This window comes from Salminus brasiliensis, chromosome 4 (assembly GCF_030463535.1).
Source record: "Salminus brasiliensis chromosome 4, fSalBra1.hap2, whole genome shotgun sequence".
In the NCBI taxonomy this organism is placed as follows: domain Eukaryota; kingdom Metazoa; phylum Chordata; class Actinopteri; order Characiformes; family Bryconidae; genus Salminus; species Salminus brasiliensis.
Window position 1 is genome coordinate 95955 of NC_132881.1, and position 24911 is coordinate 120865.

At 48.1% G+C, this 24911-nt stretch overlaps 1 protein-coding gene across 2 annotated transcripts; it reads left to right on the plus strand.

Annotated features, from left to right (window-relative positions):
* Positions 1-15853: 15853 nt before the first annotated feature.
* LOC140553934 (transmembrane protein 121) lies at positions 15854-18906 on the plus strand. Of its 2 annotated transcripts, none has more exons than XM_072676723.1 (2): positions 15854-16168; positions 16553-18906. In XM_072676723.1, the coding sequence occupies exon 2, from the start codon at positions 16757-16759 to the stop codon at positions 17705-17707; it is 951 nt and encodes a 316-aa protein (XP_072532824.1). In that variant the 5' UTR covers positions 15854-16168; positions 16553-16756; the 3' UTR covers positions 17708-18906. The 2 variants fall into 2 exon arrangements, with proteins under 2 accessions (XP_072532824.1, XP_072532823.1); XM_072676722.1 differs by having other exon boundaries at positions 16583-18906.
* The last annotated feature ends 6005 nt before the right edge of the window (positions 18907-24911 follow it).

Here is a 24911-nt window from a genome sequence, read left to right on the forward strand (position 1 = left end):
CCAAAACCTAATCCTAACCTCAGCCCCAATCCAAAATCCAATCCTTACCTTAGCCCCAATCCAAAATCCAATCCTAACCTTAGCCCCAATCCAAAATCCAATCCTCACCTTAGCCCCAATCCAAAACCTAATCCTAACCTCAGCCTCAATCCAAAACCTAATCCTTACCTTAGCCCCAATCCAAAATCCAATCCTAACCTTAGCCCCAATCCAAAACCTAATCCTAACCTCAGCCTCAATCCAAAACCTAATCCTAACCTTAGCCCCAATCCAAAACCTAATCCTTACCTTAGCCCCAATCCAAAACCTAATCCTTACCTTAGCCCCAATCCAAAATCCAATCCTAACCTCAGCCCCAATCCAAAACCTAATCCTAACCTCAGCCCCAATCCAAAATCCAATCCTTACCTTAGCCCCAATCCAAAATCCAATCCTTACCTTAGCCCCAATCCAAAACCTAATCCTAACCTCAGCCCCAATCCAAAATCCAATCCTTACCTTAGCCCCAATCCAAAATCCAATCCTAACCTTAGCCCCAATCCAAAATCCAATCCTCACCTTAGCCCCAATCCAAAACCTAATCCTAACCTCAGCCTCAATCCAAAATCCAATCCGCACCTTAGCCCCAATCCAAAACCTAATCCTTACCTTAGCCCCAATTCAAAACCTAATCCTAACCTCAGCCCCAATCCAAAATCCAATCCTTAGCTTAGCCCCAATCCAAAATCCAATCCTAACCTTAGCCCCAATTCAAAATCCAATCCTCACCTTAGCCCCAATCCAAAACCTAATCCTTACCTTAGCCCCAATCCAAAACCTAATCCTTACCTTAGCCCCAATCCAAAACCTAATCCTAACCTCAGCCCCAATCCAAAATCCAATCCTTACCTTAGCCCCAATCCAAAATCCAATCCTAACCTTAGCCCCAATCCAAAATCCAATCCTCACCTTAGCCCCAATCCAAAATCCAATTCTCACCTTAGCCCCAATCCAAAACCTAATCCTAACCTCAGCCTCAATCCAAAACCTAATCCTTACCTTAGCCCCAATCCAAAATCCAATCCTAACCTTAGCCCCAATCCAAAACCTAATCCTAACCTCAGCCTCAATCCAAAACCTAATCCTTACCTTAGCCCCAATCCAAAATCCAATCCTAACCTTAGCCCCAATCCAAAACCTAATCCTAACCTCAGCCCCAATCCAAAATCCAATCCTTACCTTAGCCCCAATCCAAAATCCAATCCTTACCTTAGCCCCAATCCAAAACCTAATCCTTACCTTAGCCCCAATCCAAAATCCAATCCTAACCTTAGCCCCAATCCAAAATCCAATCCTTACCTTAGCCCCAACCCAAAGCCTAACCCTGACCCAAAACCTAATCCTAACCTAAGCCCCGACCCAAAACCTAACCCTGATCCAAAATCCAATCCTAACCTTAGCCCCAATCCAAAATCCAATCCTAACCTTAGGCCCAATCCAAAATCCAATCCTAACCTTAGCCCCAATCCAAAATCCAATCCTTACCTTAGCCCCAATCCAAAATCCAATCCTTACCTTAGCCCCAATCCAAAACCTAATCCCAACCTCAGCCCCAACCCAAAGCCTAACCCTGACCCAAAACCTAATCCTAACCTAAGCCCCAACCCAAAACCTAACCTTGATCCAAAACCTAATCCTAACCTCAGCCCCAATCCAAAACACAACCTTAACCCTCAGCCCAACCCAAATCCCAACCTAAGCCCCAACCCAAAACCTAATCCTAACCTCAGCCCCACACCAAAACCTAATCCTAACCTCAGCCCCACACCAAAACCTAATCCTAACCTCAGCCTCAATCCAAAACCTAATCCTAACCTTAGCCCCAATCCAAAACCTAATCCTTACCTTAGCCCCAATCCAAAACCTAATCCTTACCTTAGCCCCAATCCAAAATCCAATCCTAACCTTAGCCCCAATCCAAAACCTAATCCTAACCTCAGCCCCAATCCAAAATCCAATCCTTACCTTAGCCCCAATCCAAAATCCAATCCTTACCTTAGCCCCAATCCAAAACCTAATCCTTACCTTAGCCCCAATCCAAAATCCAATCCTAACCTTAGCCCCAATCCAAAATCCAATCCTTACCTTAGCCCCAACCCAAAGCCTAACCTTGACCCAAAACCTAATCCTAACCTAAGCCCCGACCCAAAACCTAACCCTGATCCAAAATCCAATCCTAACCTTAGCCCCAATCCAAAATCCAATCCTAACCTTAGCCCCAATCCAAAACCTAATCCTTACCTTAGCCCCAATCCAAAACCTAATCCTTACCTTAGCCCCAATCCAAAATCCAATCCTAACCTTAGCCCCAATCCAAAACCTAATCCTAACCTCAGCCCCAATCCAAAATCCAATCCTTACCTTAGCCCCAATCCAAAATCCAATCCTTACCTTAGCCCCAATCCAAAACCTAATCCTAACCTCAGCCCCAATCCAAAATCCAATCCTTACCTTAGCCCCAATCCAAAATCCAATCCTAACCTTAGCCCCAATCCAAAATCCAATCCTCACCTTAGCCCCAATCCAAAACCTAATCCTAACCTCAGCCTCAATCCAAAATCCAATCCTCACCTTAGCCCCAATCCAAAACCTAATCCTTACCTTAGCCCCAATTCAAAACCTAATCCTAACCTCAGCCCCAATCCAAAATCCAATCCTTAGCTTAGCCCCAATCCAAAATCCAATCCTAACCTTAGCCCCAATTCAAAATCCAATCCTCACCTTAGCCCCAATCCAAAACCTAATCCTTACCTTAGCCCCAATTCAAAACCTAATCCTAACCTCAGCCCCAATCCAAAATCCAATCCTTAGCTTAGCCCCAATCCAAAATCCAATCCTAACCTTAGCCCCAATTCAAAATCCAATCCTCACCTTAGCCCCAATCCAAAACCTAATCCTAACCTCAGCCTCAATCCAAAACCTAATCCTTACCTTAGCCCCAATCCAAAACCTAATCCTAACCTCAGCCCCAATCCAAAATCCAATCCTTACCTTAGCCCCAATCCAAAATCCAATCCTAACCTTAGCCCCAATCCAAAATCCAATCCTCACCTTAGCCCCAATCCAAAATCCAATCCTCACCTTAGCCCCAATCCAAAACCTAATCCTAACCTCAGCCTCAATCCAAAACCTAATCCTTACCTTAGCCCCAATCCAAAATCCAATCCTAACCTTAGCCCCAATCCAAAACCTAATCCTAACCTCAGCCTCAATCCAAAACCTTATCCTAACCTTAGCCCCAATCCAAAACCTAATCCTTACCTTAGCCCCAATCCAAAACCTAATCCTTACCTTAGCCCCAATCCAAAATCCAATCCTAACCTTAGCCCCAATCCAAAACCTAATCCTAACCTCAGCCCCAATCCAAAATCCAATCCTTACCTTAGCCCCAATCCAAAATCCAATCCTTACCTTAGCCCCAATCCAAAACCTAATCCTTACCTTAGCCCCAATCCAAAATCCAATCCTAACCTTAGCCCCAATCCAAAATCCAATCCTTACCTTAGCCCCAACCCAAAGCCTAACCCTGACCCAAAACCTAATCCTAACCTAAGCCCCGACCCAAAACCTAACCCTGATCCAAAATCCAATCCTAACCTTAGCCCCAATCCAAAATCCAATCCTTACCTTAGCCCCAACCCAAAGCCTAACCCTGACCCAAAACCTAATCCTAACCTAAGCCCCGACCCAAAACCTAACCCTGATCCAAAATCCAATCCTAACCTTAGCCCCAATCCAAAATCCAATCCTCACCTTAGCCCCAATCCAAAACCTAATCCTAACCTCAGCCTCAATCCAAAATCCAATCCTCACCTTAGCCCCGACCCAAAACCTAACCCTGATCCAAAATCCAATCCTAACCTTAGCCCCAATCCAAAATCCAATCCTTAGCTTAGCCCCAATCCAAAATCCAATCCTAACCTTAGCCCCAATTCAAAATCCAATCCTCACCTTAGCCCCAATCCAAAACCTAATCCTTACCTTAGCCCCAATTCAAAACCTAATCCTAACCTCAGCCCCAATCCAAAATCCAATCCTTAGCTTAGCCCCAATCCAAAATCCAATCCTAACCTTAGCCCCAATTCAAAATCCAATCCTCACCTTAGCCCCAATCCAAAACCTAATCCTAACCTCAGCCTCAATCCAAAACCTAATCCTTACCTTAGCCCCAATCCAAAACCTAATCCTAACCTCAGCCCCAATCCAAAATCCAATCCTTACCTTAGCCCCAATCCAAAATCCAATCCTAACCTTAGCCCCAATCCAAAATCCAATCCTCACCTTAGCCCCAATCCAAAATCCAATCCTCACCTTAGCCCCAATCCAAAACCTAATCCTAACCTCAGCCTCAATCCAAAACCTAATCCTTACCTTAGCCCCAATCCAAAATCCAATCCTAACCTTAGCCCCAATCCAAAACCTAATCCTAACCTCAGCCTCAATCCAAAACCTTATCCTAACCTTAGCCCCAATCCAAAACCTAATCCTTACCTTAGCCCCAATCCAAAACCTAATCCTTACCTTAGCCCCAATCCAAAATCCAATCCTAACCTTAGCCCCAATCCAAAACCTAATCCTAACCTCAGCCCCAATCCAAAATCCAATCCTTACCTTAGCCCCAATCCAAAATCCAATCCTTACCTTAGCCCCAATCCAAAACCTAATCCTTACCTTAGCCCCAATCCAAAATCCAATCCTAACCTTAGCCCCAATCCAAAATCCAATCCTTACCTTAGCCCCAACCCAAAGCCTAACCCTGACCCAAAACCTAATCCTAACCTAAGCCCCGACCCAAAACCTAACCCTGATCCAAAATCCAATCCTAACCTTAGCCCCAATCCAAAATCCAATCCTTACCTTAGCCCCAACCCAAAGCCTAACCCTGACCCAAAACCTAATCCTAACCTAAGCCCCGACCCAAAACCTAACCCTGATCCAAAATCCAATCCTAACCTTAGCCCCAATCCAAAATCCAATCCTAACCTTAGCCCCAATCCAAAATCCAATCCTAACCTTAGGCCCAATCCAAAATCCAATCCTAACCTTAGCCCCAATCCAAAATCCAATCCTTACCTTAGCCCCAATCCAAAATCCAATCCTTACCTTAGCCCCAATCCAAAACCTAATCCCAACCTCAGCCCCAACCCAAAGCCTAACCCTGACCCAAAACCTAATCCTAACCTAAGCCCCAACCCAAAACCTAACCCTGATCCAAAACCTAATCCTAACCTCAGCCCCAATCCAAAACACAACCTTAACCCTCAGCCCAACCCAAATCCCAACCTAAGCCCCAACCCAAAACCTAATCCTAACCTCAGCCCCACACCAAAACCTAATCCTAACCTCAGCCCCAATCCAAACCCTAACCCTAACCCTAACCCTGACCCAAAACCTAATCCTTACCTTAGCCCCAATCCAAAACCTAATCCTTACCTTAGCCCCAATCCAAAATCCAATCCTAACCTTAGCCCCAATCCAAAACCTAATCCTAACCTCAGCCCCAATCCAAAATCCAATCCTTACCTTAGCCCCAATCCAAAATCCAATCCTTACCTTAGCCCCAATCCAAAACCTAATCCTTACCTTAGCCCCAATCCAAAATCCAATCCTAACCTTAGCCCCAATCCAAAATCCAATCCTTACCTTATCCCCAACCCAAAGCCTAACCTTGACCCAAAACCTAATCCTAACCTAAGCCCCGACCCAAAACCTAACCCTGATCCAAAATCCAATCCTAACCTTAGCCCCAATCCAAAATCCAATCCTAACCTTAGCCCCAATCCAAAATCCAATCCTTACCTTAGCCCCAATCCAAAATCCAATCCTTACCTTAGCCCCAATCCAAAACCTAATCCTAACCTAAGCCCCAACCCAAAACCTAACCCCAATCCAAAACACAACCCTAACCCTCAGCCCAACCCAAATCCCAACCTAAGCCCCAACCCAAAACCTAATCCTAACCTCAGCCCCACACCAAAACCTAATCCTAACCTCAGCCCCAATCCAAACCCTAACCCTAACCCTAACCCAAAACCTAATCCTGACCCTAACCCAAAACCTAACCTTAACCCCAACCCTAATCCTAACCCAAAACTTAACCCTAGCCTTAACCCCAAACCAAGGTGAGGTAGAAAGGGAGCGCTCCAGTCTTCCAGCATGTTGGGCTAGATGGGTGGATGGTCATTTACTGGGAGAAGGTAAAGAGACAGAGTTAGTTCTGAGAGGAATTTTATCAGAGAATGTTGAGCAGTTTCAGAGTGTGTCTGACGACTCCGGCAGGTCTGACTATAACAGTCTAATTAAAAGGAGAGAGCCAGAAGGTAACACAGACACGGGGGCACCCTGAAACACTAGCGTCCATCTGCTCCACCATTCATCTGCTCCACCGTCCACAAACCTGAGTGATCGCGTGTAAGCAGGGAGACGATGTATCATCTCAGTGTACTACAATTCCCTGTGTCTGTGAAGCCATGAAGCAGCACCATGAGATCTAAGTAATCTTGATGGTTTATAATCAGTAATAAGATCCTGCAGGTACTCAGGAGCGAGGCCATGTAGAGCTTTATATGTTAATAGAAGAATGTTGTATTCAATACGGAATTGAACTGGGAGCCAATCAAGTGCTGCTAGAACTGGACTGATATGGTCAGATGTTCTAGGTTTAGTAAGGACCCTGGCTGCAGCATTTTGAAAAAGCTGAAGTTTATTGAGGTTCCTGCTGGAACAACCTGACAGTGGTGCATTACAGTAATCTAGCCTTGAGGTGATAAAAGCGTGTACTAGCTTTTCTGCTTCCTGTAGAGATAAGGAGTTTCTTAGTTTGGAGATGTTCCTAAGATTTAAAAAACTTCTACTAATTTAGATTTACATTTCCAGCATTTAGCAGACTCTCTTCTCCAGAGCGACTTACAGAAGAGCTTCACTGTTTATTGAAGAACCTCAGCTAGTTTAAATAGACTAATAGTTCAAAAGATACCTCTAATCTTAGGCTCTACTAAACACAAGTCAATATGGAGACCATAATACTCTACTCTTCACCCAAGTCCTCTCAGAAGAGGAGGGTCTTCAGTCTGGGTTTGAGGACAGCAAGCTTTGGACTGTTCGGACACCCAGGGGAAGTTCCAATATTAGCTATATGTTGCTCAAATGATCTGAATCGAATATGATGCCAAGATTTTTAGCTGCTGGACCCGGAATAACAAGTGTAACAGGGCTCTGTCCATAAGAGGAGTGTCCAGGTGTGTCCATGTGAATATACATAGAAATAAACTGGGTTGTAGGTAAAGCCTACATCTGGGTGTGCGCTGCCAACCATGTTTCTCTGGAACTGATAAAGCATGCTGCGATCAGCTGCAGCTTTTAGTGGAGGAATTAATGTTATTACAGTGAACAAATTTTAACCACAATCATCTGGTACTCATCACACACACACACACACACACACACACACACAGCCGCAGCAGCACCAGTCGAGCTCCTCACATTCACATCTGCTGTTTTTGAGTTTAGTAAATGAAGCGAAGTAAATCTAACACTAGAAACAAAAGCTGGGGAAATGTTTAAGGTGTCATTGCTGGCGTTTGGTGGAGTGTTTAGGGTAGGGGTTGGTAGAGTGGTGGGGGAGCGTTTGGGGGAGCAGGTCTAGGTCTAAACTGATGATAGTGGATTTATTGGACGTCTGGTTGTGTAAGATTCAGGTTCTGTCCTGCGGCCTGTGTTTTTCATTTCGCTGCTCTAATCTTTTGGTTCTTTTTGCTTAACCGGGTCTAAACCCGTGTTTGTCTGGCGGGTTGTTGTCCTGAGAGCAGAGGGTGAAAGTGAGGGATTTCTGCTGCTTCATCTTTAGTGAAGCGGCTCTAAGGGGTTCTCAGCAGAGAGAACTCTGACGTCTTTGACGAAGATCGAAACTCTTCTCAGGAAAACTCAGTTCTGACAGTTTGAGGGTTTTGAGAAGTGAAGCTCAGTAACTGAGAGTTAATGACAGTGTGATGCGGGTCTTGGAGAACCCCGGCGGTCTGTACGGGAAACAGTGACGACGGCATATCTGCTCCGAATCTCAGCCTCGCTGATGAAACGCTGCCGCACTTGTTTCTCTGAGTCTCTGGTGGCAGGCAGGGCTTGCTTTGTGCCGCAGGGCTCGTTCAGCTTCAGCGGTACGTGACGAAAAGTGTGTGTGTGTGTGTGTGTAACTGTTAACTTTTCAAACACTGCTGGGTCATAAATGACCTACTTCTGCACGGATCTGGACCAGCCAACTCCGGCCTGACTGGAATTTAAACAGACTTCAACAATCTGCTCTTTAACGTCACACTCCCCCTGACGGCAGGCTGTGGGGAGGCATGAAGACTGATCATCATCATTATCATCATCATCATCCTTACTCTACAGCAGGGCTCACCTCCCCTTCTACTCAGAGGTACCACCACCCCACCTGACCAGCCTCACCTGTGTAGTTTAATGGTGTAGCTGTGGTGGTGTACTCTAGTGGTGTATCTGTAGCAGTATGGTTTAGCAGTGCAGTCTTGGGGTGTAGTTACAGTGGTGTAGTTGTGGAGATTACAGTGGTGTAGCTCTAGCAGTGTAGTTTAGAAGTAGCTTTAGTAATATAGCAGTAGCGTCGCTGTCACTGTGTTGTTTAGCAGTGCAGCTGTAGTAGTTTGATTTAGCAGTGTAGTTTAGAGGCGTAGCAGTAGTTTAATACAGAGGAGGATTTCTGTCTTTTTCAACTTGCATCCCCTCTAAACACAGATCTGTGTGTGTGTGTGTGTGTGTGTTCTCTTTCTAGCCCTGCGGCCCACTGCAGGGACTGTGAGCTTCTTCGTTATGTAGGACACTGACTCACCTCCGCTCTCGCTCCCTCTCTCCCTCTCTCATGTCATTATCCTTCGTCTCCCGCCCCTCTTCCATCTTTTCGGTCAGTCCTCTTTCCTCTGACTGCAAGCGTGAGAATTCACAGATTACACCTCACATGCCTCTCTGTCTGTCTGTCTGTCTGTCTGATGGTATAGATAATAGAGTATAGATTATTTCTCGAGTCTTTACACTTGTGTGGCTCACTTAAGCAACCTAAACCCTGCCTCACTGATCTCCACCATAAAACCATATTTCTACATGTAGCCCATACAGACCACTCACTGCCCAGCACAGACCCCCCACTACATGTAGCCCATACAGACCACTCACTGCCCAGCACAGACCTCCACTACATGTAGCCCATACAGACCACTCACTGCCCAGCACAGACCCCACTACATGTAGCCCATACACTGTCCAGCACAGACCCCCACTACATGTAGCCCATACAGACCACTCACTGCCCAGCACAGACCCCCCACTACTTGTAGACCATACAAACCACTCACTGTCCAGCACAGACCCCCACTACATGTAGCCCATACAGACCACTCACTGACCAGCACAGACCCCCACTACATGTAGACCATACAGACCACTCACTACCCAGCACAGACCCCCCACTACATGTAGACCATACAAACCACTCACTGCCCAGCACAGACCCCCACTACATGTAGACCATACAAACCACTCACTGCCCAGCACAGACCTCCACTACATGTAGACCATACAAACCACTCACTGTCCAGCACAGACCTCCACTACATGTAGACCATACAAACCACTCACTGCCCAGCACAGACCCCCACTACATGTAGCCCATACAGACCACTCACTGCCCAGCACAGACCCCCACTACATACAGGCCATATAAACCACTCACTGCCCAGCACAGACCTCCACTACATGTAGCCCATACAAACCACTCATTGCCCACCCACCACTCACCACCCGTCTGTGCTGGGCAGTGAGTGGTCTGAATGGGCTACATGTAGTGGGGGTCTGTGCTGGGCAGTGAGTGCTGAACCCCCCTCATGGTTGGTGTGTGTGGAGGTCAGCTGGGGTGGTGTGTGGGTGGAGCTCTGTAATAAGCTGCTGTTGTGGCGCTGCAGGAATCGATGGCGGAGGGTAAGATGATGTATGGGCTGAATCTCCGGCGTTCCGCTCGCTGAGGAATTCCGCTCTGCTGATGTAAATCGGGCTCCTGTGGCGACCTGCTGACTTTAGAGCCGCTTAGCAAAACGGATGTAATTTATTTACGTTACTCATTCCATCTTTCCCTTGTCTCCCGCTCCAGACACCTGCAAATCACATCAAGCCACAGCCTGGCTGCTCCGTATTCATCCACCTCTGAGCCCCACTGTGGATGCGGCGAGCGCCCCGCCCGGCCAGCCTCCCAGTAATTTATAAGCATTAGGATGGACATGATTTCTGTTCCTGCGTCTGTCATCGTTTACCAGTGACAGCTTCATTAACGACCTGCACGTTCCACCCATGCAGTGGAGGATCCGACTCCACACGGACAAACGGACAAGCTGTCGTTATTCTACAGTTTCTTAATATCGAAAATTCCCTCAACAATTATTTCACTGTTATCCTTCACAGAACCGTATACCAGGCCAAAATGACAGAACTCAAAATATAACACACACACACACACACACTCCTCTCCGGGTGTCAGATCAAACTCCTGATATAACCAGTGTTTAACATCTCGAAACAGCATTTATTCCCAATCAGACTAAAGATCAGAATCACACCATGTTTGCTTTTGTCCACTGTTGTACACTCTAAATGAGTGTGTGTGTGTGTGTGTGTGTGTGTGTGTGTGTGGGGGGGGGGGGGGGGGGGGGGGGGGGGGGGGGGGTTATAGATGGCTTTGCTTTTCCTGTCACTCCTGGTTTCAGAACCCACAGTATGTTTAGAACTCTGCTCCAAAAATGTCACTTAACATCTTAAGCTGCAGAGAGGTGGAGCAGCAGGAGGTTCAGGAGCCCCCCCATTCCAACTCCAACACACTCCCCTGACAAGCCTTAACCCTATAATACCTGCATAAGGAGAGGAAGCTGTGAAAGCGTGTGTGTGCTGTCAGAACCAACAACACAGTCAGGAACCACATTCTAATTTAAAGCGGGTGGAGCACTGAGAAAAAATATCACTCTAGTCATTCTGGAGGTTCTAGATAGGCTGGTATGTTTCAGTCAGGTGGTAGAAATGGAGAACAGCACTGTGCAGAACCCTGTACTGAAAGAGACGCTGTTCCACCACAGCAGATGAGCTCAAATACAGACTGATTGATGTCTGATCAAGCTCTGAATGTTCCTGTTATCTAGAACTGACAAAACATGCTTCAGTGCACCAGCATTAGCTTAGCTCTAATATACTACTAGAATCCGACAGGGGGGAGAGACAGGTGGGCTTGATCTTTTGTGCTCCAACAGTGTGTGCTGAAGCGTCGCTGTGTATGAGTGGTGTGCTCCAGAACAGATTAGAACCTCCAGCATAGGTTCTGACTAGGGGGTTACATTTGTTTGTGAAGCGCAGACCACGCTCACTTGGCTGAGGGGGGAGAACTTGAAAAATGTGAGAGAGTGAGTGAGAGAGAGAGAGACAGAGAGAGAGAGAGAGAGAGAGAGAGAGAGAGAGCTGCAGGTCCAGGCCTGTCTGTAAGAGAATCAGTATGGAGTTCTGTGTTCACTGTCAGAACACTGTCAGAACACCGTTTGCATCGCCATGGAAACCACCATCTCTGATCTGCTCCATCAGAGGAAGATGGGCTATGGAGAGCAGAGCAGGCCCTGTGCGAGTGCTCACTGCCGCACACTCAGATCCTTACCCAGATAAAGGGTTAATTAACATGGAAAGCAACACCCCCAACCACCCCCCCCCCCCCCCCCCTCAAAGAGCTGCAGGTGGAGCAGGAGAAGGAGATGAACATGCCCACTGAACAGCAAGCAGAACAGTTCTCACTGCTGTTACTGTTCTAGGGTGTGTGTGTATGTTCTGATGCGTGTGTGTACCCAGTAGATTGCACAGATGATGTGCAGAACAGCTGGCAGATGTTCTTACAGGCATCTTCAACATCTCAGAGCATCTCGTCCCTACATGCTTTAAGACCATCCCCATCATCCCTGTGCCGAATGACTACCGTCACGCTGCCCTCACTCCCATCATCATGAAGCCTTGGAGAGGCTTGTCATGAGGCCCTTCAAAACCCAGCCAGTCTCTGGACCCATCCGCTCAACAGATGATGCCATCTCCACCACACTTCACCTGGCTCTCACCCACCTGGACAATAAAGACACCTACGTCAGAATGCTGTCTGACTTCAGTTCAGCGTTGAACACCATCATCCCTCAGCACCCAATTGGAAAACTGAGTGTGCTGGGCCTGAACACCTCCCTCTGCCACTGGGTCCTGGATTTTCTGACCACAATCAGACAGGATAGGAAGCAGCATCTCCAACACCACTGTGCTGAGCACCGGTGCCCCCCAGGGTCAAGATCATTAGGTCCCTCTCCCCTCAATCAGGGACATTTACACCATGCAATGCATCTGCAAAGCCACCAGCATTGTAGACGCCCCAACCACCCCTCACACACACTAGGGTTAGGCACACACACACACACACACACTTAACGCTCTCTGTGTGTGTGTGTGTGTGTGTGTGTGTGTGTGTGTGTATGTGTGTGAGAGAGAGAGAGAGACAGACACAAAGAGAGAGAGAGAGACAGACAGACAGATAGGCCTGAGGGCAGAGGGATAACTGATATAAGTGTAGCTCCTCCGCCTCCTCAGTGTATATCACAATACCTACATTTAGAGCGTAATTAATATTCACCATAATGAGACTGTAGCTCCGCCTCCAGTACCTACATTTAGAGCATAATTAATATTCACCCTAATGAGAGACTGTAGCTCCGCCTCCAGTACCTACATTTAGAGCGTTATTATTATTCACCCTAATGAGAGACTGTAGCTCCGCCTCCTCAGTGTATATCACAATACCTACATTTAGAGCGTTATTAATATTCACCCTAATGAGAGACTGTAGCTCCCCCTCCAGTACCTACATTTAGAGCATAATTAATATTCACCCTAATGAGACTGTAGCTCCTCCTCCTCAGTGTATATCCCAATACCTACATTTAGAGCGTTATTAATATTCACCCTAATGAGAGTGTGTGCGAGGGTGTGTGTGTGTGTGTGTGTGTGTGTGTGTGTGTTACAGTTGTGATTCAGGTCCTGTATGCTGAACACCACTGCCACTGGTCAGTTAGATGTCAGAGTACCAGAGAGGCAAACTGGCGACCAGTCCAGGAAAGCCGGTGCAGCGGAACACAGTGGGTACCTGAGCCGACCGAGTGGAGGATGAGACGGAACCTGAGCCCGGTCTTCTTTCAGGACGCAGAAATACAGACTGATGGAGACACCAGAGTCACGGCTACAGTCCGGCACCTCTCTCAGTCCTAACGAGATCTGAAGCCTCTTCATTCAGGAGGAGGAGGAACTCTCTGGAGCCTGTATTAATGTATTTCCAGGACTTTCTCTGCACTAATGAATAATAAATAAGCCGTGCCACGACTGCTATTAAAAACAGGAGCTGCGTTTCTCAGAGCAGCTTCAGACGCTGAGAACAGAATAAAGACCTTCTCCAAGAGGTTCCGGTCTCCAACACGCGGAATCGTGAAGGACGTGGAAAACAGCTGATGAATAATTGATACAGAGCCATGATGTGGGAGGACTGGTTGATCAGGAGAACAGGAACGCCTCGGCTCTCTGACATTACTTACAGAAATGAAGCCCCTGGTTCGACGGGTTCTGAAAGCAGTGAAGGAGCTCAACACTGACCCACCTTCTCCCAGAATTCACTGCAGATGTTTCTACAGTTCAGTCATCAGTGATATGAGATAAATGGCAGGCAGGTGGTACACAGTGGAGGCAGTTCATTATTTGTAATCCACAAAAGCAGAGGCTCAATCCAAAGTATTCACAAGTAAACACTGACTTTTCTAAACTGTAATTAAGTCTAGATCAAATCTTTAGGTTCAATCAGTCAAAACGTTTCAGCTACTGAATCTTCCACTGCCCACCTGAGACTGATCACCATGTGAAGACGCCATCTTTACCTGAGCAGGTGGCCTAAGACTATATCAAAATAAAAGACCAGCCAGCAAAATAAGAGTCTAAACAAACAGCAACTTATCCGACCCCTTAGAGCAACGGTGTGACGAGAAGAGAAGAGACCTGACCGCTGAAGCTCTTTATTCTTTATATTCCAAATGAAATTCATCTGAATTCTAATCTGAATGAGAGCAGGTATCAGTATCAGAACATGGTGCAACAGGAAGCAGGTGCATTTCATGAGCCTCATTTCAATCTCGGCTGTCAGCTTTTACTGAGAGGAAGATCTTGCTGATGGGTCTTAGAAGCTGGTAGGTTTTAGTCTGAAGGTAACAAGATCAGAGAAGGTAGCCTTTGTTTGCCCATGCTTCAGGATGGCCGTCACCTTTCATTCCCCTTCATTTGAATGGAGTCTCAGATTAGGTAGACTAAGCTCCTCCATGTCTTGCAGGGTTCGTGACAGATTATAGCATGCTCGAAGAAAGAGGGCATAACTGGACAATGGCTCTCCCTCTTCTGGTCTAATGTTACTCGAACCCAAAGCTTTCTCCATGTATGCACCATCTTTTAGCCTCTGCTTAACCCTCATCCACACTCATGTAGAAACAACTGCTTACCAGCTCTTTTCCAGGTAATACAAGCAGACCTGATTACTAACGGCCTTATCTTCAATTCCAGGTATAAATGCCTGCATAAAGGCCTAAAGTTCAAAGGCTCACCATCAAACACAGGTGTATCCCCAGAGGGAAGCAATGATAACCTTAGTTTCTGAAGAAAGAGGTTCACTAGATCATTCAGGTCATTGTTTGAGTTTGAGTGTAATGCCTGCGAGGCGGAAGCAGGACAGAGGTGGAGTAGGTGGAGTAGCTTCTGCATCCCTGCAGACAGAGGTGGCTGGTGAAGTGGTGCGGGGAGAGACAGCTGCTACTATGGTGGGTACAGCTCCTGTTAGCTGCTGAAGGGGTTCCTCTGCTAGTGGTGGTTGGAATGACAGTTGGTTTTGTTATGGGCTGGAAGCATCTGCAGAGGTTCTGGGGGCCACGTTTATGTTTGTTTATTCAGCTGGGGTTTAGTTTGGGTTCAAAGTTGTCTGTCTGTCTGTCTGTCTGTCTGTCTGTCTCTCTGTCTCTCTGTCTCTCTCTCTCTCTCTCTCTGTCTCTCTCTGTCTCTGTCTCTCTCTGTCTCTGTCTCTCTCTCTCTCTCTCTCTCTCTCTCTCTCTCTCTCTCTCTCTCTCTCTCTGTCACTCTCTCTCCTGGAATCTCTCCAGAGAAAAAACCCTCCGCACAAGAATCTGAAGGTGGAAGAGAGGGCACTGTGCGAGTGTGTGTGTGTGTCTTAGACTGAATCTTTCTTCCCAATCCCTCCTTGTCTCCTGGAGTAATGCTCGCTCTCTCTCGCTCTCTCTTTCTCTCTCTCTGTTTCATTGTCATGCTTTCTCTGCAGGCTCAACCAAGTCCACACTTTCACACAGGGGGGAGGGGTGGGAGTGGGGGGTGGGGGGGAGAGTCAATGTGAGCTGGTGGCTCCTACAGAGCGTCACACAGTCTAACCATCTCTCTCTCTCTCTCTCTCTCTCTCTCTCCACTGAATCGAGCTGCACAGCTCCAGTCATCTGCAGCCAGAGAGACGGACAGCAGCTTTACACACACACACACACACACACACAGCTCCGACACCTGCATCTGCATTCACTGGATCCAACACACACACACACACACACACACACACACACACATCGTAGTGCTGTTGTTTTTCCTCCTCTCCTTTCTGGGGGAGAGGCATGAGGGGGTATCGGGGGAGGGATATTGGGGGGGTATCCGGGGGGATTCGGAGCTGAAGTTGCTTGGTGTCGCTGTTCCCCTGTTCTGCTGAAACACGGCAGCGGCTGAGAGAGGACAGACCCTTCTCTCTCTCTCTCTCTCTCTCTCTCTCTCTCAGCCCAGCTTGCAGTGGATTATCTGGGAGATATTTTTCCGAGGCTGCATGGAGAAGGAGCTCCTGGCCCTGCTGGATGAAACGCTGGGATCTTGGAGGATCTTCGTTCTCAGATCTGCATCGTTCTCAAGCATGGATTTCTGCCCTGGGTTCTTCCACTCGGAGCACTCTCCTCTCCAATGCCGGAATGAAGAAATGGAAATCCAGGGGAAAGTAAGTCACTTTCACCCCCTTCATCACCTCCTCCTCCTCCTCCTCCTCCCAGAAATCGGTGCTGTTCTAAAAACATGTATTCGCTTTTCAGGTTCCTCAGGGTTTGGGTTCCGCTTTCCTGAATCCTATTGCTAATTCCAAATACTGCTGCTGCGATTCGGCTGATTTTACAGGTCGTCTCTTGGTTCTAGACAGAACGGTAAAAGGTTGTTTTGGATAACCCTTTAGTCCGGAGAACCTCTAATGCAGTTTGGAGGGTCTATAGAACCGCTGCCTTCGCCAAAGAAGTCCGTTCTTCAATCAGATCCTTTCACTGTTTTCTTGCTGATTTCATCATTTTTACAGATCATTTCTCCACTTCCTTTGTTTTCCTCCCGTCTCCAGGTTATTATACTGCTATCTCTGTTTTCCCAGAAGCCCCAGGCCCTCCAGACTGCAGCGCCCCCATCCAGGTGATCTAAGCTAGCGAGCTACAGAGTTAGCAATTCCTGGACGCCGGAGTCAGCCATGCAGTCCGTTCCAGGTGTCTGATCTCGTCCAATTATTTGTGAGGAGCGCCCCCGAACCAGCCGATCTGGGGGAGGCAGGATGGTCCCGCCCCCACCCACCAATAAGCCGCACGTGTGCCTGTCCACCATCATAATCATGAGCAGCATGGCGCTGTTGGACGCCTACCTGGTGGAGCAGAACCACGGGCCGCGGAAGGTAGGCATCTGCATCATGGTGACGGTGGGGGACCTGTGCTTCATGATAGTGCTGCGCTACGTGGCCGTGTGGGTGGGAGCCGAGGTCCGGACGGCCAAGCGCGGCTACGCCATGATCCTCTGGTTCCTGTACATCTTCGTCCTGGAGATTAAGGTGTACTTTGTGTACCAGAACTACAAGGCAGACCGCAAGAGCCTGGACGCTTTGGCTCGGAAAGCTCTGACCTTGCTGCTGTCCGTCTGCATCCCGGTCCTGTTCGTCATCCTGGTGGCCATCGACCACATGGAGTACGTCAGGGCTTTTAAGAAGAAAGAGGAAATCAGAAACCGCCTCTTCTGGGTGGTGGTGGACCTGCTGGACGTCCTGGACATCCAGGCCAACTTGTGGGAGCCACAGAAGAAGGGCCTGCCGCTTTGGGCTGAGGGGTTGATGTTCTTCTACTGCTACATCCTGCTACTGGTCCTGCCGTGCGTGTCGCTGAGCGAGATCAGCATGCAGGGCGTCAACATCAGTCCCCACAAGATGATGCTGTACCCCATCCTCAGCCTGGTCACCATCAATGTCGTCACCCTCTTCATACGCGGGGGGAACATGCTCCTGTACAAAGACAACAGGGTGTCCGGGATTCTGATGGGTAAGAACATCCTGGCCATCATTCTGAAGATGTGCAGCTTCGTGCAGTATCAGAGACAGCTCCAGAGCGCCCCTCCACCATTCGGAATGGAACTGCAGAAAAACTCTGCGCCCCCTAGCCGAACCACTAACACACAGCCGCTATCCCAGACCCAGGACCAGCCACCACTGCCTGAACTCACAAAATGTGAACACACATGAGACACACACACACACACACACACACAAGGACTGCTGGACTTCTGTCCATGGGCATGTTTATGAAAATGTGGATTTTGATGACTAGTGAAACGGCAGGGTTAGGACTGTGTTGCTGCTGCTGAGCATCCTGTTGGCTATAAGGGACCATAATCAGGGCACTAATGAGTAAAGAGATCATTACTATTCGGATAACTGAAGGTCATGTCAGTGATGCACTTCACATTGGGGTCCTGGGTTCAAATCCCAGATTATCCCCCTCTGTAAAGAAGGCAAAGGTGGGACCTGGCTTGACACTGTTGATTGTTTACTCCATGCCAGTGACTCTGGTTGTGTGGAGAGAAAGAAATACCTGAAGTAAGGGGGAGTGTGTATCTGTTGGAAAGACTTTGGTAAGGGTCAATATAGAAATGACCTCTCCTCTTTCTCACACAGTCCTGCAAACTACACTGACTGCTGCTGAGTATCAGGGAGCTCTGTTTTGATGTGATGATCTACTCCAATCAGAAAGCACCACAGTTTCACAGGACAGAAAGTGAAAGTGAGTTCCCTGCTGGAGAAACAGGATCTGCTCCGGCTCAAACTGGTTAAACTGGTTGACGAGCTTTACTTGTGACCAGCTCAGGGTCCACTTTCATTTAAGTTTGATGGGTTAGCTGGTCTACCAGCATGACCAACCTAGTCGACCAGCTTATGGTATGTTTCCACTGGATGACCAGCTTTTCAACCACCTTGACCATCAAACACCAGCTTAGACCACTGGTTCCTAACCCTGGTCCAGGAAGACCCCCTGCACATTAGTTTCCTGCTCCAACACCCCACCTTCAACTGAAAGGGCTTGTTAATGAGCTGATTAGCTGGATCAGGTAACTGCAAGAACATGCAGGGGAGGGGGTTCTCCAGGACCAAGGTTGTGAACCACTGGCACGTACTGTCTAAAACCAGCCTCCAGCAAAAGCCTGAGACTTAAAAGGAATGTTAGCCAGCTGGGGGAAAGCACAGCTCTGAACCAGCTCTGGAGCCAGATGTTCAGGTGTGAACGCACTGCAAGTGTGTCTGATCATGTTCAGGACGTCGAGGTTTCTGGCACAAACAGGTGGATTAGACACTGCCAATACTGGGAACATTAGCAACGGGTTCCATCAGAAAGTCTGTGAAGCTGAAGCAGATTTCCACACGTTTTGACCCAAATCAGGTTTTTTTTTTTGGGGGGGGGGCGGGGGCGGGTGGGAGGGGTGGGGGCTATGCACGTTAGAAATTGTGTATTTTTTCTAAGAATATTATAACTATGTATTTCTAAATGAAGATTTCTGGAGTTGCATTAGTACTGATCCAGAAACCGATGGTGTGATGTTTCATTTCTTCAGTGTGGACGGTCCGCTCGCCATCAGAACCGCTAGTGTGGACGGTCCGCCCGCCATCAGAACCTCTATCTCTGTTCACTGAAAAGCAATGTGAGAAAAGCTCTGATCTGAGAAACAACTGATCCTGTCTTTTTGTGTTTCTTTGAGTATTGCGTATCTATTCGCCTGCCGTGTGTGTGTGTGTGTGTGTGTGTGTGTGTGTTGTTTAGAGGGAAGATTAAATATGTTCATGGCCTAATTAAAATCCTGCTGAGGGCTTTTAATTAAAGTGTTACAAACAGAAATCAGCCAATCACGTCGCTCATTCTCTTCTGATCTCCAGTTAAAGACTAACTGCTGATACACGCCCCTTCAGCACCCCATCCATCTCCATCACACTCCACACACCCAGCAGGGTGACTGAGTCAGAGAGAGAGAGACATCAGATGGGTCTTTATTTATCAGTTAAAGCAATCTGAATCTGAAGTGAAATTTACCCAAAGAGGAGATCGTGAATGAACCCTGAGCTTCACTTATTAGCCAGCTTTCGTACCGTTCCACCTTAAATAGAAAAAATCATTTAAAGTTCATTTAAGGTGGAGCAGATCAGACCAAGCAGTCAGCAAATTAGGAGCCAACCTCAGGCTTACAATTCAGTAGCTTTGAAAGGTGGAACAGGCGTCCTAGAATGGAACTGCTACAGAACTTAAAGTGGAACAGAACTCTGATTATGAATAAGCTGTCCTTAAGAAACCAAACTCAGCCTCCAGTCTCCTCACATCATGTGGAGATGTTCAGTAATCTCTGCTGGACTTGCTGATGTGGTTTCTGACCCTGTGTGCCTCGCTGTTATCTGAAGAATGGCACATATTACTGCCGGTACCGAAGCAGATCACACAGCGAATGGCTCTTTCTTGTTTCCTGCTGTGATTAATTTTCCTGAAACTGGAAACTGTGACCTCTAAACCCCCAAAATAAGGAAACCCTTTCAAAACTGCTGCCCTTCACCCACGGCTCTGGGCAGACATCACACAGTCCACACAAGTCCAGCTTCAGACAAGAACACGGCAGCTTTTAGAGCCATGGTGCAAAACCAGAGAAGAAAAGCCTGGTTCCTTCAGCAGGTGTTTAGCTTCCGCTACACCACTTAAACTCCCCTGAGTGAAGCCCATCACAGCTTACAGAGCAAATAACACCGTGTTCAATCAAACGCAAAGCAGCTTTCACACAAAGACGAAAAATCTATATTTTAAAATTACTAAAGCAGAAAGATTTTATGACTACCCTCTACAACCCCACAACCCTCTACAACCCCACAAACCCTCTACAACCCTCTACAACCCCACAAACCCTCTACAACCCCACAAACCCTCTACAACCCTCTACAACCCCACAACCCCTCTACAACCCCACAAACCCTCTACAAACCCTCTACAACCCCACAACCCTCTACAACCCCACAAACCCTCTACAACCCCACAAACCCTCTACAAACCCTCTACAACCCCACAACCCCTCTACAACCTCTCTACAACCCCTCTACAACCCCACAACCCTCTACAACCCCACAAGCCCTCTACAACCCCTCTACAACCCTTTACAACCCCACAAACCTCTACAACCCCACAACCCCTCTACAACCCAACAACCCTCTACAACCCCACAACCCTCTACAACCCCACAAACCCTCTACAACCCCCTACAACCCCACAAACCCTCTACAACCCCACAACCCCTCTACAACCCCACAAACCCTCTACAACCCCACAACCCTCTACAACCCCACAAACCCTCTACAACCCCACAAACCCTCTACAACCTCTCTACAACCCCTCTACAACCCCACAAGCCCTCTACAACCCCTCTACAACCCTTTACAACCCCACAAACCTCTACAACCCCACAACCCCTCTACAACCCAACAACCCTCTACAACCCCACAACCCCTCTACAACCCCTTTCACACAAAGACTAAAAATCTATATTTTAAAATTACTAAAGCAGAAAGATTTTATGACTACCCTCTACAACCCCACAACCCTCTACAACCTCTCTACAACCCCACAAACCCTCTACAACCCCACAACCCTCTACAACCCCACAAACCCTCTACAACCCCACAACCCCTCTACAACCCCACAACCCTCTACAACCCCACAAGCCCTCTACAACCCCTCTACAACCCTTTACAACCCCACAAATCTCTACAACCCCACAACCCCTCTACAACCCAACAACCCTCTACAACCCCACAACCCTCTACAACCCCACAAACCCTCTACAAACCCTCTACAACCCCACAACCCTCTACAACCCCACAAACCCTCTACAAACCCTCTACAACCTCTCTACAACCCCACAACCCTCTACAACCCCACAAACCCTCTACAAACCCTCTACAACCCTACAACCCTCTACAACCCCACAAACCCTCTACAACCCCACAACCCCTCTACAACCTCTCTACAACCCCTCTACAACCCCACAACCCTCTACAACCCCACAAGCCCTCTACAACCCTTTACAACCCCACAAACCTCTACAACCCCACAACCCTCTACAACCCAACAACCCTCTACAACCCCACAACCCCTCTACAACCCCTTTCACACAAAGACTAAAAATCTATATTTTAAAATTACTAAAGCAGAAAGATTTTATGACTACCCTCTACAACCCCACAACCCTCTACAATCTCTCTACAACCCCACAACCCTCTACAACCCCACAACCCCCTACAACCTCTCTACAACCCCACAAGCTCTCTACAACCCCACAAGCCCTCTACAACCCCACAACCCCTCTACAACCCCACAAGCCCTCTACAACCCCACAAGCCCTCTACAACCCCACAAGCCCTCTACAAACCCTCTACAACCCCACAACCCTCTACAACCCCACAAACCCTCTACAAACCCTCTACAACCCCACAACCCCTCTACAACCTCTCTACAACCCCACAACCCCTCTACAACCTCTCTACAACCCCTCTACAACCCCACAACCCTCTACAACCCCACAAGCCCTCTACAACCCCTCTACAACCCTTTACAACCCCACAAACCTCTACAACCCCACAACCCCTCTACAACCCAACAACCCTCTACAACCCCACAACCCTCTACAACCCCACAACCCCTCTACAACCCCTTTCACACAAAGACTAAAAATCTATATTTTAAAATTACTAAAGCAGAAAGATTTTATGACTACCCTCTACAACCTCTCTACAACCCCTCTACAACCCCACAACCCTCTACAACCCCTACAAGCCCTCTACAACCCCTCTACAACCCTTTACAACCCCACAAACCTCTACAACCCCACAACCCCTCTACAACCCAACAACCCTCTACAACCCCACAACCCCTCTACAACCCCTTTCACACAAAGACTAAAAATCTATATTTTAAAATTACTAAAGCAGAAAGATTTTATGACTACCCTCTACAACCCCACAACCCCTCTACAACCCAACAACCCTCTACAACCCCACAGCCCTCTACAACCCCACAACCCCTCTACAACCCCTTTAACACAAAGACTAAAAATCTATATTTTAAAATTACTAAAGCAGAAAGATTTTATGACTACCCTCTACAACCCCACAACCCTCTACAACCTCTCTACAATCCCACAACCCTCTACAACCCCTCTACAACCTCTCTACAACCCCACAACCCTCTACAACCCCTCTACAACCCCTCCACAACCTCTCTACAACCCCACAACCCTCTACGACCCCTCTACAACCTCTCTACAAACCATCTACAACCCCACAAACCCTCTACAACCCCACAAACCCTACACAACCCCTCTACAACCTAACAACCCCACAAACCCTCTACAACCTAACAACCCCTCTACAACCCCACAACCCTCTACAACCCAACAACCCTCTACAACCCCACAACCCCTCTACAAACCCTCTACAACCCCACAACCCCTCTACAACCTAACAACCCCACAAACCTCTACAACCTAACAACCCCTCTACAACCCCTCTACAACCCTTTACAACCCCACAACCCTCTACAACCCCTCTACAACCCCACAAGCCCTCTACAACCCAACAACCCTCTACAACCCCACAACCCCTCTACAAACCCTCTACAACCCCACAACCCTCTACAACCCAACAACCCTCTACAACCCCTCTACAACCCCTTTACAACCCCACAAGCCCTCTACAACCCCTCTACAACTTAACAACCCCACAAAGCCTACACAACCCCTCTACAACCCAACAACCCTCTACAACCCCACAAAGCCTACACAACCCCTCTACAACCCCACAACCCCTCTACGACCCCTCTACAACCCCACAAGCCCTCTACAACCCCTCTACAACCCTTTACAACCCCACAAACCTCTACAACCCCACAACCCCTCTACAACCCAACAACCCTCTACAACCCCACAACCCTCTACAACCCCTCTACAACCCCTTTCACACAAAGACTAAAAATCTATATTTTAAAATTACTAAAGCAGAAAGATTTTATGACTACCCTCTACAACCCCACAACCCTCTACAATCTCTCTACAACCCCACAACCCTCTACAACCCCACAACCCCCTACAACCTCTCTACAACCCCACAAGCTCTCTACAACCCCACAAGCCCTCTACAACCCCACAACCCTCTACAACCCCTCTACAACCCCACAAGCCCTCTACAACCCAACAACCCTCTACAACCCCTCTACAACCCCTCTACAAACCCTCTACAACCCCACAAACCCTCTACAACCCCACAAACCCTCTACAACCCCACAACCCCTCTACAACCTCTCTACAACCCCACAAACCCTACACAACCTCTCTACAACCCCACAAACCTCTACAACCCCACAACCCTCTACAACCCAACAACCCTCTAAAACCCCACAACCCCTCTACAAACCCTCTACAACCCCCACAACCCTCTTTGATTTCTCAAGTGCATTCAACACCATCCAACCTCTGATGTTGGGGGGAAAGATGGACAGAATGCAGGTGGACAGGTCCACTGTTGCCTGGGTCATGGACTACCTGTCTGACAGACCCCAGTATGTGCAGCTAGGATCCAACCGGTCTGAGTGCTTAGTCAGCAGCACTGGAGCACCACAGGGAACTGTTCTCTCTCCCTTCCTCTTTACCCTGTACACCACTGACTTCCAGTACAGGTCAGAACTCTGCCACCTTCAGAAATTCTCTGATGACTCTGTGGTAGTCGGATGCATCAGGGATGATGAGGATGGAGAATACAGGGACCTGGTTAACAGCTTTGTCGTGTGGAGTGAGAGGAATCACCTGATTCTCAATGTGGCCAAGACCAAGGAAATGGTGGTGGACTTCAGGAGGAAGAGGACCATGACCGGTCCCATTACCATCACGGGTCAGGATGTGGAGCGGGTAGACACCTATAAATACCTGGGTGTCCTCCTGGACAGCAAACTGGACTGGAAGGCCAACACAGAGGCTGTGTACAGGAAGGGGATGAGCAGACTCTACTTTCTGAGGAAGCTCAGGTCCTTTAATGTGTGCAGCAATATGCTGGAGACCTTCTACCAGTCTGTTGTGGCTAGTGCTGTCTTTTTTGCTGCAATCTGCTGGGGAGGCAGCATCAGGAGTGGAGATGCCAGTAAGCTCAACAAACTGATCAGGAAAGCTGGATCAGTCCTGGGCTGCTCTCTGGAAGGCTTTGAGGTGGTTGTGGAAAGGAGGACTCTGAGCAAACTCACTGCCATTCTGGAGAACACTTCCCACCCCCTCCATAATCTACTGGTCAAGCAGCGGAGCACTTTCAGTAACAGGCTCCTTCAGCTCCGCAGCAGTAAGGAACGGTACAGGAGATCGTTTCTCCCAACAGCGATCTCGCT